Source organism: Hyla sarda, chromosome 6 (assembly GCF_029499605.1).
Source record: "Hyla sarda isolate aHylSar1 chromosome 6, aHylSar1.hap1, whole genome shotgun sequence".
NCBI lineage: Eukaryota > Metazoa > Chordata > Amphibia > Anura > Hylidae > Hyla > Hyla sarda.
The window spans coordinates 168,192,257-168,210,467 of NC_079194.1; the positions used below are offsets into that span (position 1 = coordinate 168,192,257).

General features: G+C 44.2%; 1 protein-coding gene across 4 annotated transcripts in view; it reads left to right on the forward strand.

Annotated features, from left to right (window-relative positions):
• Window positions 1-18,211, forward strand: part of GPATCH1 (G-patch domain containing 1) — a 193,707-nt gene that overhangs the window by 120,925 nt on the left and 54,571 nt on the right. For all 4 annotated transcript variants that reach the window (XM_056525751.1, XM_056525752.1, XM_056525749.1 and 1 more), the window contains 6 exons: window positions 1,419-1,658; window positions 1,779-1,926; window positions 5,381-5,460; window positions 6,265-6,478; window positions 6,562-6,852; window positions 11,785-11,963. In XM_056525751.1, the coding sequence (XP_056381726.1) occupies window positions 1,419-1,658; window positions 1,779-1,926; window positions 5,381-5,460; window positions 6,265-6,478; window positions 6,562-6,852; window positions 11,785-11,963 (1,152 nt within the window). The remainder of the gene's footprint in view (window positions 1-1,418; window positions 1,659-1,778; window positions 1,927-5,380; window positions 5,461-6,264; window positions 6,479-6,561; window positions 6,853-11,784; window positions 11,964-18,211) is intronic.

The following is an 18,211-nucleotide window of genomic DNA, read 5'->3' on the forward strand; positions in this document are numbered from 1 at the left end:
CTTGCATTGAGGGGCGGAGCGTGAGGTTACACGGGGGCGGAGGCGTGACATCACACGCCACCGGCCCCGTGATCGACAGTAATCAGACCCGGAGCGAACACGCTGCGGGGACTGATTACAAACGGGGTGCCGCGTGCAAGATCCTGGGGGTCACCGGCAGCGGGACTTCCGCGATCAGGCATCTTATCCTTTGGATAGGGGATAAGATGTCTAAGCACCGGAGAACCCCTTTAAGGTGAAAATGGGCTTGGTCCTTAAGGGGTTAAAGGGGTACTCCTGTGGAAAACTTTTTTCAAACTGGTGCCAGAAAGTTAAACAGATTTGTAATTTACTTCTATTAAAAAATCTTAATCCTTCCAGTACTTTTTAGGGGCTATATACTACAGAGGAAATGCTTTACTTTTTAGATTTCTCTGATGTCATGACCACAGTGCTCTCTGCTGACCTCTGCTGTCCATTTTCGGAACTGTCCAGAGCAGCATATGTTTGCTATGGGGGATTTTCTCCTTCTCTGGACAGTTCCTAAAATGGACAGCAGAGGTCAGCAGAGAGCACTGTGGTCATGACATCAGAGAAATCTAAAAAGTAAAGAATTTCCTCTGTAGTATATACCCCTAAAAAGTTTCCACGGGAGTACCCCTTTAACCACCATCATTAAGCTTTTATTTCTTAAAGGGGCTATGTGGCTCGAAACTAAAAATACAAACCTGCCCAGCTGCCTGCATTAAAACAAAAAAAATGCCTTGCTCCTGTCACTTCCCCGGTACCTCCGGTATTGATACTTTGTAATCCGATGCGGTCTTCTTTGTTGCCCAGGGATTGAAGCATCTGACTGCCTCTCAGCTAATCGTTGACCGCAGCGATACATTGCCTTGGCCAGTGATTGGCTGAGCAGCAGTATGACATTGAACACTGGGGGTGCTGCAGGAGGAAAGGGTTTTGTGTTTTTAAAAAGTTTAAAGCGACACAACCCTTTTTAAAAGCTCTGGTAAAATGAAAAGCTGAGCTGTGCTTGGGTGCTCTGGGCAAGTCACACAAGTTTTTGTCTACAACAGAGTAACAAATCTGGGCTAATAAATCTACCAGCAGAATAGGGAGAGCAGCTCTGGGGCATACTGTAACACAGGTTGTTGGAACCAGTATAAGATAAGGAATGTATAAGTTACACTGCCAGCATAACAATGAGGGTGGTTCTGCTTTATAAGAAAGACTGGAGGATTAATGCATGGTAAGTAATGTATGTACATAGTGGCTTCTCCTGTACAATAGTGAGTTTAGCTCTGAACTTTAATACAAGATGTAACTTAGCATGTGTACAATATATGTATGTGCTCAAATTATAATAAAACAAATGAAATTATATATTAAAAAATATATATTGCACTGTAACATTGTAAATGCTTACCATTGACCCACAGGATGAAGATGACTTCATACCTGAAAATATTACATTTGCACCCAAAGATGTGGCTCCTGTCGATTTCACAGTAAAAGACAATGTCCATGGTCTAGGCTATCGTGGCCTCAATCCTCATGAAGCTTTGTTTGGCTCTCTGGGAACACATATAAATCTGTTCAGCGATGCCTCTGAAAGGAGCAGCAATTTACTTGGAGATGTACGAAACCGGAAAGGAAGAAAGGTCGGAATCTCTGGCCAGGTAAGATGCAGGTTGTTGATGGGGCTTGATAGCCATTATACCTACAGTGTATTGATGGAGCTAAAGCCCTCCTTTATAATATTTTGCTGGTGCTATTTTATACTTTTCTCTTTATGGCAGGCTTTTGGTGTTGGGGCACTGGAAGATGAGGATGATGATATTTACAGCATTGACCCCTTATCAAAATATGACACGGTCCTGCGGGAAGAGGAGACCGGAGATGGACTTTTTGGGTGGACGGCACCAAAAGAGTATAAAAGTAAAAAAGGTAATAAACCTCACACTGTAGCTATAAGCAACCAAGGTATGCACATCTCCTGCTGATCTTCTAGACAATCGATTATGATCAAAGGCGCCTTTTACATGGGTAGATAAGTCTGACACAAATCGACATGTACTTATAAAAGGATGTCCGCAATATACTTATAAAAATGTTTTTATAACACTGCCCATTTATTGGGAGTGCATATGTGAATGATCATTTGATTATAAGCCTGTCAGCTGTATGCAGATGGCAAGTGGAGATTTTTTGGTTTTAGAAGCATTAAAACAGTAAAAGAATTTTCTGCTAAAATGTACACACCCTAAAACAAAATTACGCTATTCCGGGACATGACTTTTTCTATAGTAAAATAACTATTTGGGGGGTTAACTTTAATCGCTGCACTCGGGTGTCAGTGACCTGTTATGAGGAAAGCTACTTATAAAGAGCATATATTGTATGAAGGCAGCTGTGGTGTCTGTGTAGTGCAGCAGGGCAGTAATCTGTCAGCAGCTTCTTTATCTCACACACATACAGACTGGTGAACAGTATGTGCCAAGTGCTTATGTCAACAGAGGTGTGCCCATTTTTGTGTTTATTTGCGTAGCTGTGGGCAGCAAAGAGTTTGCAGTGTACTCTTGTTTACATAAACCACGGCTGTCAGGTTAACTCTCTTCTTGCCAGCAAATAAGCAAGAAATCCATGTTCAGTCATTGTATACCAGTACTTTACCAGGAGGCATTTTCACCACAAGAGTTGTTACCCTAAATTCCTTAGTTTAGCTTATGCAGGATTTTTTTTTTCTTTTTTAGTGTATGTTCACACTGAGGAATTGGAGCGGAATTGAAGAGAAATAATTTTGGTCAGGAAAATCTTTGATTCTTCCTTCCGCTTAACTTGTGCAGAACTTATGCAAAATTTTCGGGTGGAATTTCTGCGCAGAACTAATTTTTGCCAGTAAAAAACAAAGAAACCATTGACTTCAGTGGGCTTTTATTTAAAGGGTAACTCTCATTAAAACAAATTGTTGCTATTGCACTCCTTATGGTAAATAAAAAATATTTCTAATGTACTTTAAAAAAAAAAAAAAAAAAGTTTTCTATGTTTTATTTGTGCTTAAAAAAGCTCAAGAGCACATTTTCCCCCATCTTATACACAGACTTGGGACCAAAGTTCAAACACGGAAAGTGCAGCCTGGAGTGCTGAGGGGGGGGGGGGGGTGTCCTGCCTCATCCAATGATAGCTCCTCTCACACTTAACTGCCATATGCTGTTGGTTGGACACCCCCCCCCCTCAGCACTCCAGGCTGCAGTTCCTGTGTTTGGACCTCAGTCCTACGTCTGTGGATGAGATGGGGGAAAATGTGCTCTTGAGCTTTTTAAAGCACAAATAAAACATAGAAAACGTCCATTTTTTTTTAAACAAAGCATATTAGAAATATTTTTTATTTACCATAAGGAGTGCAATAGCAAAAATTAGTTTTAATGAGAGGGACCATTTAAGGATTTTGCCTGAAGAATGAAAGTAGATATGAGGCGGAAAAAAACGTATCTTTATCGAAGTACGCCCTCTCCATTCATCTCCATGGGAGAGGTGGAGACACACGAATGCCGTATCTCTGCCTCTCCCATAGAGATGAATAGAGCTGGTGTGTTTCGACCAGCTTCTATGCTAGGTACACCACACGCATTAGAGGAGCAGACCCACGGTCCTAGCAGTAAGACCCCCTACAGACACTTATCCCCTATCCGCAGGATACATTTTTTTTCACCGCATATCTCCTTTAAGTACTGATGCTATGCATCACTACATACCCTGAATGTAGTGAAAAACTGCCACGGGGTATAACATTGGCGTTTAAAAAAAAAAAAAAAAAAGTCCAAAATAATGCTGGAAAATACTGTTGTTTTGGTGTTTTTTCAGGTGATAAAAACCTAGCCCAGGGGTTATAAGGTAATGCTATCATATGTAGAAAATTATGCAGAATGCTCTTCTCCAGAAAGAAGAAAATTGACTCTCAAGTCCCCCGCTATGGGAGGTTTACTTGTATGTCAATCAAAGCTCTTTTGTAAATAATATAGTAGTATTATGGCATCCTGAATTAAATATAGATTCCATTAAAGGGGTACTCCGCTCCTAGACATCTTGTCCCCTATCCAAAGGATAGGAGATAAGATGTCTGATTGTGGGGGTCCCGCTGCTAGGATCCCCTGCGATCTCTCCTTCAGCACCCCTGTCATTTGCTGCACGGAGCGAACTTCGCTCCATGCCTGATGATCGGCGATACAGGGACTGGAGTATTGAGACGTCACGGCCCCACCCCCTCGTGACATCACACTCCGTCCCTCATTGCATGTCTGGGAATGGGCGTGACAGCCGCCACACCCCCTCCCATAGACTTGTATTGAGTGGGTGGGCTGTGACGTCACAAGTGGGCGGGGCTGTGACGTCACGATACTCAGTCCCCTGTTTCGCCCATCATCAGGCATGGACTGAAGTTCGCTCCATGCAGCAGATGACATGGGGGTGCTGAAGGAGAGATTGCGGGGGTCGCCAGCTGTGGGACCCCCACAATCAGACATCTTATCCCCTTTCCTTTGGATACGGGATAAGATGTCTAGGGGCGGAGTACCCCTTTAAGGCAGTTCAGATTAAAAACTTAAATATTTGTGTTATATCATTTTCCCTTTTTTTCTGTATTTTTCTTTTGTTAATGGGGCATCTTATCATAGAAACATAGAATGTTTCGGCAGATGAGAACCATTTGGCCCATCTAGTCTGCCCAATAATCTGAATACTATGAATAGTCCCTGGCCCTATCTTATATGAAGGATAGCTTTATGCTTATCCCATGCATGCTTAAACTCCTTTGCCCCTCTAATTTAAAACTATGTCCTCTTGTGGTAGTTTTTCTTCTTTTAAATATGCTCTCCTCCTTTACGGTGTTGATTCCCTTTATATATTTAAAAGTCTCTATGATCTCCCCTCTGTCTCTTCTTTCTTCCAAGCTATACATGTTAAGGTCCTTTAACCTTTCCTGGTAAGTTTTATCCTGCAATCCATGTACTAGTTTAGTAGCTCTTCTCTGAACTCTCTCTAGAGTATCTATATCCTTCTGGAGATACGGCCTCCAGTACTGCGCACAATACTCAAAGTGAGGTCTCACCTATCCAAAGGATAGGGGATGTCTGATCGCAGGAGTCCTGCTGTTGGGACCCCTGCGATCTCTGTGCAGCACCTGGCATTCGTTTAGAACGCTGGGTGCGGGCAACAGGGGGTCATGATGTCACGGTCAGGCCCTCATGACATCATGCCACGCCCCCTCAATTCAAGTCTATTGGAGGGAGCGTGGTGGGACGTCATGAGGTGCGTGGCCATGACCTCACGACCCCCGCTGCCAGAACACTGTTCTGAATGCTGGGGCAGCAGAGTACCTCTTTAACGGTTCTTTTCTTTTTAGGCTCTTCAAAAGAACTTCAATATGTTGGCAAAATGCTGGAAGGCTTTTGTCTGGCAACACAATCACCTCCATCTAAAAAGGTAGGTGTTTTATTTTTTTACAGTGAATGGATGATACTAGGAAGTTTCTCTTTATGCTAGCTTGACATATTTAAATATTATTTAAAAAGATATCCAGTTTGGAAGCCTTAAAGGAGTAGTCCAGTGGTGATTCAGTGGTGAGCAACTTATCCCCTATCCTAAGGATAGGGGATAAGTTTGAGATCGCGGGGGGTCCGACCCCTGGGGCCCCCCGCGATCTCCTGTACGGAGCCCCGACAGCCCTTCGGCAATCTCCGGCTCTGCCATAGAGATGTATTGAGGGGGCGTGTCGGCCGCCGCCTCGTGCGGGGGTCGACACCCGCTATCTCAGCGGAGAGCCGGGGCCCCGTACAGAGAGATCGCAGGGGGCCCCAGCGGTCGGACCCCCCGCGATCTCAAACTTATCCCCTATCCTTAGGATAGGGGATAAGTTTTTCACCACTGGACTACCCCTTTAACATTGTTAATCTTGAAATCTGTTTTATAGTATTTTCTTTGATGTTAGCTGCTTTTTAGCTCTTTAGCTTAATATGATCATTTACTATAGTTTACTACTGGGTTTGAAATCGTCTAAACTCATCAGAGCCTCAGGATGTTGCATTGTCCCCTATTCTTTAGACTGCTGCTTTTTTGTTCATGTTGGCTGCTGTGTGTAATAAGCACTGTCCCAGAAGAAACGAATATAAGGAACAACTGATTTTCATTGCGGTTAGGACACAAAGATTGCAAAAAACTAAAGTACCAGTGAAACAAATATATGGCTGAGGATTGTATGTGATTTGTATTTTTTTTTAATATCCTCAGATATATCCACTGCCTGACCTCCCGAGGGATTATAGACCCGTTCACTATTTTAGACCTGTCCTAGCTGAGAACAGTCAGAATTCTGCAGTTCTTCAGGCCATGATTGGATCCTCCATGACATCCAGTGTGGCACCTGTCAAAGAGCAGCGAGCTAGTAGACATCAACTTAATTCTTCCCAGCGAAGGGAGATGTTGGGAGAAGCTCCACTACAGGGTGAGTGAGATGAACACCGCTTATGTTGTTATGATTAAATAGCTGCTTCTTGTTGTATTCATTCCTTTTTTGTGGGAATTTAGGACCCACCTCTGTGCTGGAGCTCCTCTCTGCGAAAGATAGGGAGCGTATCCGGGATGTAAAGCTGGATCTGGAAGAACAGAGATCCAAGGCACAGAAACTTGCACAGGAAGCACTGAAAAAACGTTTTCAGTCATCTTCTGCAGAGGAGAAGGATTTTAATTTACAGCAAAGTCTGCTTGAAAGACAGCTGGTGCCAGAACATCCTGAAGAGTTTCGACCATTTGAAAAAAATTCAGATAAACAAAAGAGATATGAAAACTACATTAGGAACCTTCACCAGGGACAGAAAGGTACACATGAATATTAATAATAATTTGACTTATTGCAACTGTTTCAGTGATCCACTGCTTGTGTCATTTGGGGCACTCCAGTGGAAATCAATTATTTTAATATGAACTGGTGCCAGAAAGTTAAACAGATTTGTAAATTACTTCTATTTAAAAATATTAATCTTTCCAATACTTATCAGCTGCTGTATAATACAGAGGTGGTTCTTTTCTTTTTGAATTTCTTTTCTGTCTGTCCACAGTGCTCTCTGCTTACACCTCTGTCCATATCAGGAACTGTCCAGAGCAGGATAGATTTTCTCCTGCTCTGGACAGTTCCTAACATGGGCAGAGATATCAGCAGAGAGCACTGTTGTTAGACAGAAAAAAAATTCAAAAAGGAAGGTACTTCCTGTGGAGCATACAACAGCTGATAAATACTGGAAGGGTTAAGATTTTTAAATAGAAGTAATTTACAAATGTGTTTAACATTCTGGCACCAGTTGTTTAAAAAAAAGTTTCACCGGAGTACCCCTTTAACCCGTACAGGACCTAGGGCGTATGGATACGTCTTCTGTACCTGGGTCTTAAGGACCCAGGGCGTACCTGTACGCCCGTGGGAATTTCGGTCCCCGCTGCGCCGTTGATATCGATCAGCAGACACCCCACGCAAATGCCCAGGGGGGTCATCAGACCCCCCCCATGTCGGCGATCGGCGCAAATCGCAAGTGAATTCACACTTGCGATTTGCGCCGATTCCGGGTCATACGGGTCTATGGTGACCTGGAATATAAGGGGGATCGCGGTTGTCTTAAGACACCCACGATCCCCCTGAAGGGAAAGGAGTGAGGTGGTAGGGGGTGCCACCCCTCCTATCCCTGCTATTGGTCGTCAGACGCGACGACCAATAGCAGATCGGGGGCGGCGGGGTTAATTTTCTTTTTCCCCGTTCTGCCCACCCACAATAGGCGGGGCAGAACGGGGAATCGAAGGGGAACGGGCGCTGAAGATCCACTTACCCATTGGTGGAGGCTGCTGGACGCGATCGGCTGCGGTGATCAGTGTGGGCGGCATGTCGTGCGGCAGAACAGGACGGCTCCCTGGATCTGACAGAAGCCGGTAAGTTGCCTGAGACTGTAGCACTCCAGATGTTGCAAAACTACAACTCCCAGCTTGCCCAGACAGCTGTTTGGGCATGCTGGGATTTGCAGTTTTGCAACAGCTGGAGGTCTACAGTTTAGAGACCACTGCACAGTGATCTCTATACTGCCCTCTAGATCTTGCAAAACTACAACTCGTAGCATGCCCACACAGCAGTTTGCTGGGATTTGTAGTTTTGCATCATCTGGAGGTCCACAGTTTGGAGATCACTGTGCAGTGGTCTCTAACTGTAGCCCTCCAGATGTTGCAAAACTGCAAATCCCCGCATGCCGAAACAACAGTTGTAGTTGCGTACCTCTAGCTGTTGCATAACTACATCTCCCAGCATGCACTTCGGTGATCAGTACATGCTGGGAGTTGTAGTTTTGCAACAGCTGGAGGCACACTGGTTGGAAAATACTGAGTTAGGTAACAGAACCTAACTGAAGGTTTTCCAACCAGTGTGCCTCCAGTGTTGCAAAAGTACTACTCCCAGCATGCACGGTCTGTCAGTAAATGCTGGGAGTTGTAGTTTTGAAACAGCTGGAGGTTTGCCCCCCATGTGAACGTACAGGGTACATTCACACGGGCAGGTTTACAGTAAGTTTCCTGCTTCAAGTATGAGCTGCGGCAAATTTTTTGCCGCAGCGCAAATTTCTAGCGGGAAGCTCACTGTAAACCTCTGCCAGTGTGAATGTACCCTAAAAACACTACACTACATTAACACATAATAAAGGGTAAAACACCACATATACACCCCCTTACACTGTCCCCCGCAATAAAAATGAAAAACTTATTGTACGGCAGTGTTTCCAAAATGGAGCCTCCAGCTGTTGCAAAACAACAATTCCCAGCATTTCCGAACAGCCACTGACTGTCCAGGCATGCTGGGAATTCAGCAACAGCTGGAGGCACCCTGTTTGGGAATTACTGTCGTAGAATACCCACCCCATGTCCACCCCTATGCAATCCCTAATTTAGTCCTCAAATGCGCATGGCGCTCTTTCACTTCGGAGCCCTGTCGTATTTCAAGGAAACAGTTTAGGGTTACATATGGGGTATTTCCGTACTCGTGAGAAATTGCACTACAAATTTGGGGGGGCTTTTTCCTCTTTTACCCCTTATGAAAAGGAAAAGTTGGCTACACCAGCCTGTTAGTGTAAAAAATAAAAACATTTTCACTGACATGCTGGTGTTGCCCCATACTTGTTAAAATAAAAAGTGTTAAAAGGAAAAAAAGACCCCCAAAATTTGTAATGCAATTCTCCTGAGTACGGAAATACCCCAGATGTAGGCGTAAAATGCTCTGCGGGCGCACAACAAGGCTCAGGAGTGAGAGCGCACTATGTACATTTGAAGCCTAAATTGGTGATTTGCACAGGGGTGGCTGATTTTACAGCGGTTCTGCCATAAACGCAAAAAAAGAAATGCCCACATGTGACCATATTTTGGAAACTACACCCCTCACGGAATGTAACAAGGGGTATAGTGCGCCTTAACACTCCACAGGTGTTTGACGAATTTTCATTAAAGTTGGATGGGAAAATGAAGAAAAATTTTTTTTTACTAAAATGCTGGTGTTACCCCAAATTTTCCATTTTCACAAGGAAAAATAGGGAAAAAGCCCCCCAAAATTTGTAACCCCATTTCTTCTGAGTATATAAATACCCCAAATGTGGATGTAAAGTGCTCTGCTGGCGCACTACAATGCTCAGAAGAGAAGGAGCGCCATTGGGATTTTGAAGAGAAAATGTGTCCGAAATTGTGTGTTTACAAAGCCCCCATAGAGCCAGAACAATGGACCCTCCCCACATGTGACCCCATTTTGGAAACTACACCCCTCATGTAATGTAATAAGGGGTACAGTGAGCATGTACACCCCACAGGTGTCTGACAGTTTTTTGAAACAGTGGTCCGTGAAAATGAAAAATGTAATTTTTCATTTGCACAGCCCACTGTTCCAAAGATCTGTCAAACGCCAGTGGGGTGTAAATGCTCACTGCACCACTTATTAAATTCTGTGAAGGGTGCAGTTTCCAAAATGTCACATGTGGGGGTCCACTGTTCTGGCACCACGGGGGGGGCTTTGTAAACGCACATGGCCCCCGACTTCTATTCCAACCAAATTCTGTCTCCAAAAGCTCAATGTCGCTCCTCCTCTTCTGAGCCTCTTCTGTCTCCTCTTCTGTCCTCCAAAAACCATTTCAGCAAAATTCGCTTTTCAAAAGCCAAATGTGACTCCTTCTCTCCTGCGCATTGTAGTGCGCCAGCAGAGCACTTGATGTCCACACATGGGGTATTTCTATACTCAGAAGAGATGGGGTTACAAATTTTGGGGGGCATTTTGTCCTATTATCCCTTGTCAAAATGTAAAATTTTGGGGAAAATTAGCATTTTAGTGAAAAAAAAAATACTCATTTACACATCCAACTTTAACAAAAAGTTGTGAAACACCTGTGGGGTGTTAAGGCTCACTGGACCCATTGTTACGTACCTTGAGGGATGTAGTTTCCAAAATAGTATTCCATGTGGGGTTTTTATTTTGCTGTTCTGGCACCATAGGGGCTTCCTAAATGTGACATGCCCCACAAAAAAAATTTCAGAAAAACTCACTCTCCAAAATCCCATTGTCGCTCCTTCCCTTCTGAGCCCTCTACTGCGCCCGCCGAACACTTGACATACACATGAGGTATTTCCTTACTCGAGAGAAATTGGGTTACACATTTTAGGAAGATTTCTCTCCTTTTACCCCTACAAAAAAACGGGTCTACAAGAACATGCCAGTGTAAAAAATGAAGATTTTGAATTTTCTCCATCAATTTGCTGCTATTCCTGTGAAACACCTAAAGGGTTAACAAACCTTTTGAATGTAATTTTGAATACTTTGAGGGGTGCAGTTTTTATAATGGGGTCATTTATGGGGTATTCCTAAAACAAAGACCCCTCAAATCCACTTCAAAACAGAACTGGTCCCTGAAAAAGTTCGATTCTGAAAATTTTGTGGAAAATTGCTGCTATACTTCGAAGCCCTCTGATGTCTTCCAAAAGTAAAAACATGTCAACTTCATGATGCAATCATAAAGTAGACATGTTGTATATGTGAATCAATATATCATTTATTTGGAATATTCATATTCCTTATAAGCAGAGAGCTTCAAAGTATAAAAAAATGCTAAATTTTCAATTTTTTCATAAAATTTGGGCATTTTTCACCAAGAAACGATGCAAGTACTGACAAAATTTTACCACTAACATAATGTAGAATATGTCACGAAAAAACTTTCTCAGAATCAGAATGAAAGTTAAAAGCATCCCAGAGTTATTAATGCTTAAAGTGAAAGTGGTCAGTTGTTCAAAAAAATTGCCCTACGGTCCTACATATGGTCCTACAGTGAAAATTGGCTTGGTCCTTAAGGGGTTAACCTCATTTAAATAAATGGCTCCCATAAAATACTGGAAGAGACTGCTTGCCAAAAAAGAGCCACTATGTTCTGCCTAATAGAGGATTGCTCCACCTCATATGTATGAGGTCACCTTTTCAATAGCTGTATGTTCATTATTTGTATTACTTTTTTATTTATTTATATAGCGCCTACAGATTCCGCAGCGCTTACTGTAAGATAGTTGGTAGTACATACAATGCAGCAAATGCTGCAAGCATCTAATTGTAGTTACTGGGATATCAGGATTTGGAGTTTTACGGTTTCACTATTCCTCCATTCATTTCAGCTTGGAGCACTCTCCACAAACCCCAGTGCCCTTAGCTTTAGGGTTCACCCTTTTGGTACTAATAACATGCATTACGTGTTTTTGCAGATGCTCTGGAGAGCTGCCTAGATGCCAAAATGACTGAATGGGAACGTTCACGTGAGCGTGAGGAGTTCATGCGATCTGCAATGCTATATAAACCTACCAACTCCCAACTTTCCTCACGGTTCACCCGGGGAAAATATGAGGACGATTCAGACAAAGTTGAAGTACCTAGGGATCAAGAGGTAAATAAAAAATGACAATGTTTTCAAGGTCCCTTTGTTTTAATCTGCTCCCTCGACAACTGTGCTTTTTACTGTTGTTTGCGCATAGTCCCTCAGTGTAATTTTTTTCTCTCAGCATTAAAACATTACAATTATATGCAGACATGGACAAAAAAAAAACCACCATACTCCCTGAAAATTTGGACAAATATAACAAATAAAAATTAACAGATTAATATTAGCCTTATTAAAAAAAATAAAATAATAATAATAATAATAATAATAAATACAATTTACAATTAAAATAGCTTTTGAATTGTAGTTCAACATAACCATTTTGAAAAGCAAAATAATGAAACTATCCTGGACAAAAATAATGGTCCCCTTAACTTAACATTTTGTTGCACAGACTTTTGAGAAAGTCACTTCAATCCAGCTGTTTCTTTCTCTCAATGAGACTTCTGCACTTGTCTACAGGTATCTTGGCCCACTCCTCATAAGCAAACTGCTCCAGCTGTCTAAGGTTTAAATGGTGCCTTCTCCAGACTGCAGGGTTTTATCTCCTTCCACAGATGTTCAATACAGGAATGTGGAATTACTATCACCCGACCCCCGGACATGCAGTTCCGGGCGCCGGGCAGGTGAATTTTTCAGGCCCTTAGCCCTGCTTCAGGCAAGCAGGGCCGGACCTGAAAGCCCCTGACAACCACGGTGGCGCTCAGAGGGGTGTATGGAGCGGGCTTTGGACTCGTTCCCGCTCCATACTCTGCAGCCCCCAGCTGATTCCTGTAGCTGGGGGCTGCCGCTAATAACCAGCATGTGGGGATCGCCGCTCCTGGCTATTAACCCTTTTGGATTACTGAGCGGCGATTCATAAGCGGCGCTGAAGTCAGTGCCAGTTAAGCTGTCGAAGCCCCGCCCGTCAAACAGTTACAGATAGATTTCCACATAGAATAAAATTACAATTGCGGGCGAACATTTTGTTCCAGAATGCCTTGATAGTCTTGAGATTTCATTCTACCCTGCACACCTTCAAGACACTCTGTGCCATATGCAGTAAAGCAAGCCCAAATCATAACCAAGCTTCCCTCGTGCTTCACAGTAGGTACAGTGTTTTTTTCTCTGTATGCTTAATTTTTGCGACCGCAAGCATAGAGCTTATGGCCAGCATTTATCATTGTAAGTGTAAGTAAAGCATTTTTCTACATCCTTTTTTTGTGTGCTGGTAATGTGTAGGAGCACCAAATTTATTAAAAGGTCGCACCGTCGCAGCGCATTTGATACATTTTGTGAAGGTAAACATTTTCTGAAATTTCTCATTTCACATACACCAAAAAGCTAAGCTACGGACGAAAAAAAACATATTGGACATAATTCTGTCCAGTATTCCTTTAAACTCACCTGGGGCAAGTAACAGGTGTGGTCAATATAAAAATCACACCTGAAAGCAGATAAAAAGGAGAGAAGTTCACTTAGTCTTTACATTGTGTGTGTGCCACACTAAACTTGGATAACAGAAAGAAAAGAGAATGGTCTGAGGACTACATTTTGCCAAGATGAACTTGAGTTAGCCAAAATCCTTCTGGGAAAACGTCCAGATAAGCCCAAGATGGAGCTTTTTGGTAAAGCACATCATTCTACTGTTTACCAAAAATGGAATGAGGCCTACAAAGAAAAGAACACAGTACATACAGTGAAATATGGTGAAGGTTCAATGATGTTTTGGGGTTGTTTTGCTGCCTCTGGCACTGGGTGCCTTGAATGTGTGCAAGAAATCATGAAATCTGAGGATTACCAACGGATTTTGGGTTGCACTATACAGCCCAATGTCAGAAAGCTGGGTTTGCATCCAAGATATTGGGTCTTCCAGCAGGACAATGACCCCAAACATACGTCAAAAATTCGGGGACATATATTCCACCAGGGATGCAGTAACCTCTACCCCCAGGTATCTAAAACGGGGGACCACTTGCACCCCTGCCGGAAGAGAAGAGGGAAGAGGGACTCCAGGCAAGAGCACCATGAGAGAGGACTTAGCCCAGTTGACCCACAAGCCTGAAATGGAACTAAACCATTAAAGTAGGTCAATAAGAGACACTAGGGAACCTCCTGCATCTGTTAAATACACCAGTGTGTCATCTGCATAAAGGGAAACCTTCTCCACAATAGGCGATCTGGGAATACCACATATAGTGGGATTTTTACGGATGGCCACTGCCAAAGACTAAATCGCCAGCCCAAAAAGGAAGGGAGATAGCGGGCACCCCTGCCTGTTCCCGCAACCCAGGAGGAAGGAAGCAGAAACATCCAAGTTGGTGCGAATATGAGCCCAAGGGCTGTCATATAACAAGTGGACCCAAGGACAGAATCGGGGACCAAACCCAAACGCACCCAGGACCTCCCACAGATAGGGCCACAGCACTGAATCAAAGGCCTTATAAATATCCGGACTAAACACCACCCCAGTAGGACAGCCCTCCCCCACTGCTACTATGTTAAGCTTCAGGCGTTTTAAATTAATATCAGTAGCCCTATCCGGCATAAACCCGGTTTGGTCAGGATAAATGATAGCCAATGATCCCGTAATGGCGAGTAGCCAGCACTCTAGCCAAGATCTTGATATCAACATTCAAAAGGGAGATAGGTCTATAAGAATCGGGTAGCAATGGGTCCTTTCCAGGCTTGGGGAGCACTACAATCAACGCCTCCCACATAGAGTCCGGAAGAGAATCTGTAACCGCTACCATGTGAAACAATTTAAGGTGTATAGGAGCCAGTTGCTCCCCATTCATCCCATACCAGTCACCTATGAGCCCATCTAAACCTTGGGTCTTCCCATGAGGAAGATCCCGAACAGCCTGCTCCACCTCCTCAACTGTGAAAGGGGCATTTAACGCATCCGCCTGAGCATGACTAAGCTTGGGAAGGGATATGTCTTGTAGAAAAAAACAGAATTTCCCCCTGACAGGGCCTAGAAGGAGCAGAATACAAGAAGTAAAATTCCCTAAAGACAGAATTAATCAACTGAGGGTCAAACAACAGAACCATCCCCTCCCCTAATGCAAGGGATAGAGACAGCAGGGCGACTAGCCTTGCCAGGTAAGCTAATGGCCTCCCATTTTTATCGCCAAACGCAAAAAGGGCCGCTTCCCTATCTGCCAACCTCAATTGGAACCTATCCTACTGGACAACCAGAAGGGACCTCTGAGCTTTTGCCCACGTCTTCATATGGTCAGGAGAAGGATCCCTAATATATGCCGCCTCTAAAGCACTGACTTCCTGCAACAACTTATTCTCCATAGCCGACCTGATCTTCCTCTGACCCCCACTATAAAAGCACCCCTGATTGTGACCTTGTATGCATCCCATTGAACTAAACGATCACAATAAGTAGCATTATGCTCCCAGTACTCAGTATGGGCAACCCCTAAAGCCTCCACCCCCCACCTCAGCCTGTAGCCAGCCAGGTTGCATGCACTAGATATGGGAAGGGGGACTAGGACCTAGATTGAGAACTACCAATATAGCAGAATGGTCTGAGATCCCCCTATTGGTGTAGGAAACCTCTATTACTGCCTGGAGGAGGTCATCGGACACCAGAGCAAGATCAATGCGAGAGAACGACATTTGGGCAGCAGAGTAGAAGGAGAAGGCAGATGCATTCAGTACTTCCACCTCCAGAGGTCGGTCAGACCCAACACCATGCACCAGGTGTTAAAAGATGAGGAGCCAGGGTCAGCAGCAGTGGTGCTGTTGAGCAGGGGGATCAGGAACTACATTGAAATCTCCTACAAATAAGACTGGATCAGAGGGGAAAAAACAATAGTTTGTTAGTAATCGACTCCAACACGGAGACCTGAAAAGGAGGAGTTACATAAACGGATACAAGAACAAATGAAATAAAGCCCAAAGAACTGTGTAATATTACAAACCTCCCAAAGTGGTCACAGGCTACTTGGGGAAACAACCAGTGGCAGGGACTTAGTAATTAAAACAGAGACACCTCTGGCATAACTAGAATAAGGGTATGTTCACACTACGGAGCTGACGGCGGCGGTAGGATTGTGCGGCACTGCGCCGTCACCATTGACAGCTATGCAGTGCTCGCGGACTACCGCGCAAAGAATGAACATGTTCTTTCTTTGCGCGGAACAATTTCAATGGCGGAATTGTCCGCTGCTGAAATTCCGCAGTGTGAACGGGTCTCGCGGAGACCCATTCACACTAATGTTACATAGTTACATAGTTAGTATGGTTGAAAAAAGACATACGTCCATAAAGTCCAACCAGGGAATTGAAGTGAAGGGTGTAAGGGGATAAGGGAAAGGGATGTAGTTTTATAATTCTGCATAAGCATTAATGTTATTTTGTTCCAGGAATGTATCTAACCCTGTTTTAAAGCTGTTAATTGTTCCTGCTGTGACTAGTTCCTGAGGTAGACCGTTCCATAAATTCACAGTCCTCACGGTAAAGAAGGCGTGTCGCCCCTTTAGACTAAACCTTTTCTTCTCCAGACGGAGGGAGTGCCCCCTCGTCCTTTGGGGGGGGTTTAACCTGGAACAGTTTTTCTCCATATTTTTTGTATGGGCCATTTATATACTTATATACGTTTATCATATCCCCCCTTAAACGTCTCTTCTCAAGACTTAACAATTGTAACTCCTTTAATCGCTCCTCATAGCTAAGATGTTCCATGCCCCATATTAGTTTAGTCGCGCGTCTCTGCACCCTTTCCAATTCCGCAGGGAATTCCATAGTGTGAACATACTCTAAGAGGCATGATATCCCTTTCCCATCCAAGCCCTCTTTAGGGCAAGTACCTTCTGGCCCGTGATAGGAGACCCCACCCCCATGTCGGTGATCGTGGCAAATCGACGGTCAATTCAGACCGGCGATTTGTGGCGATTCCGGCTCTCCGAAACAGTCCCATTCAGAACGACCGACCAATCACTCCCCTGCTGGGCGGCGATCGGGGGCGGCGATCAGGGCCGGCGTGGGTCTCCTACCTCTCCCTGGTCCGGTGGGGGTCATCTCAGAAGCGGCTGTGGTCCCGGCAGCAGGCTACAGCAGGAGGTGAGGCCTGTTCACCTCCTGCTGTTGCTTAGCAACAACTCTCAGCATGCACAGACTACCAAAGGGCATGCTGGGAGTTGTAGCAGTGTGCCTCCATCTGTTGCAAAACTAAAACTCTCAGCATGCCCTTTGACTGTCAATGCATGCTGAGTGTTGCAGTTTTGCAACAGCTGGAGACACATTGGTTGTGAAACAGAGTTTGTGTCCTAACTGTTCCTATTGAGGGGGGGGGGGGGTAGTGTGTAAGGGTATATGTATATGTAGGGTCTTACTTTTTATTTTGCGTAGTGTAGTGTAGTGTTTTTAGTGCACATTCACATGGGCGGGGGTTTACAGTGAGTTTCTCGCTGGGAGTTTGAGCTGCGGCGGAGGCACATTGGTTGCGCAACACAGAATTTGTTACTTAACTCAGTGTTTCGCAACCAGTGTGCCTCCAGCTGTTGCCAAACTACAACTCCCAGCATGCGCTAAGAGCCTGTACATGCTTGGAGTTCTAGCTTTGCAACAGCTGGAGGCACACTGGTTGTGAAACACCGAGTTAAGTAACAAATTCTGTGTTGCGCAACCAATGTGCCTCCGCCGCAGCTCAAACTCCCAGCGAGAAACTCACTGTAAACCCCCGCCCATGTGAATGTGCACTAAAAACACTACACTACACTACGCAAAATAAAAAGTAAGACCCTACATATACATATACCCTTACACACTACCCCCCCCCCCCCCCTCAATAGGAAAAAAAAAAACTCCTGTATAGCACTGTTTCCAAAACGGAGCCTCTGCTGTTGAAAAACAACAACTTCCAGTATTGCCGGACAGCCACTATCTGTCAAGGCATGCTAGGAGTTTTGCAACTGCTGGAGGCAGCCTGTTTGGGAAACACTGCTGTAGGGTATTTTGGAGCCCTGTCGTATTTCAAGGCAACAGTTTAATGCCACATATGGGGTATTTCCGTACTCGGGAGAAATTGCATTACAAATTTTGGGTGGGTTTTTCTCCCTTTACCCCTTATGAAAAGGTAAAGTTGGGGTCTACACCAGCATGTTAGTGTAAATTTTTTTTTATTTTTTACACTAACGTGCTGGTGTTGCCCCATACTTTTAATTTTAACAAGCGGTAAAAGGAAAAAAAGACCTCCAAAATTTGTAAAGCAATTTCTTCTGAGTACGGAACTACCCCATATGTGGGTGTAAAATGCT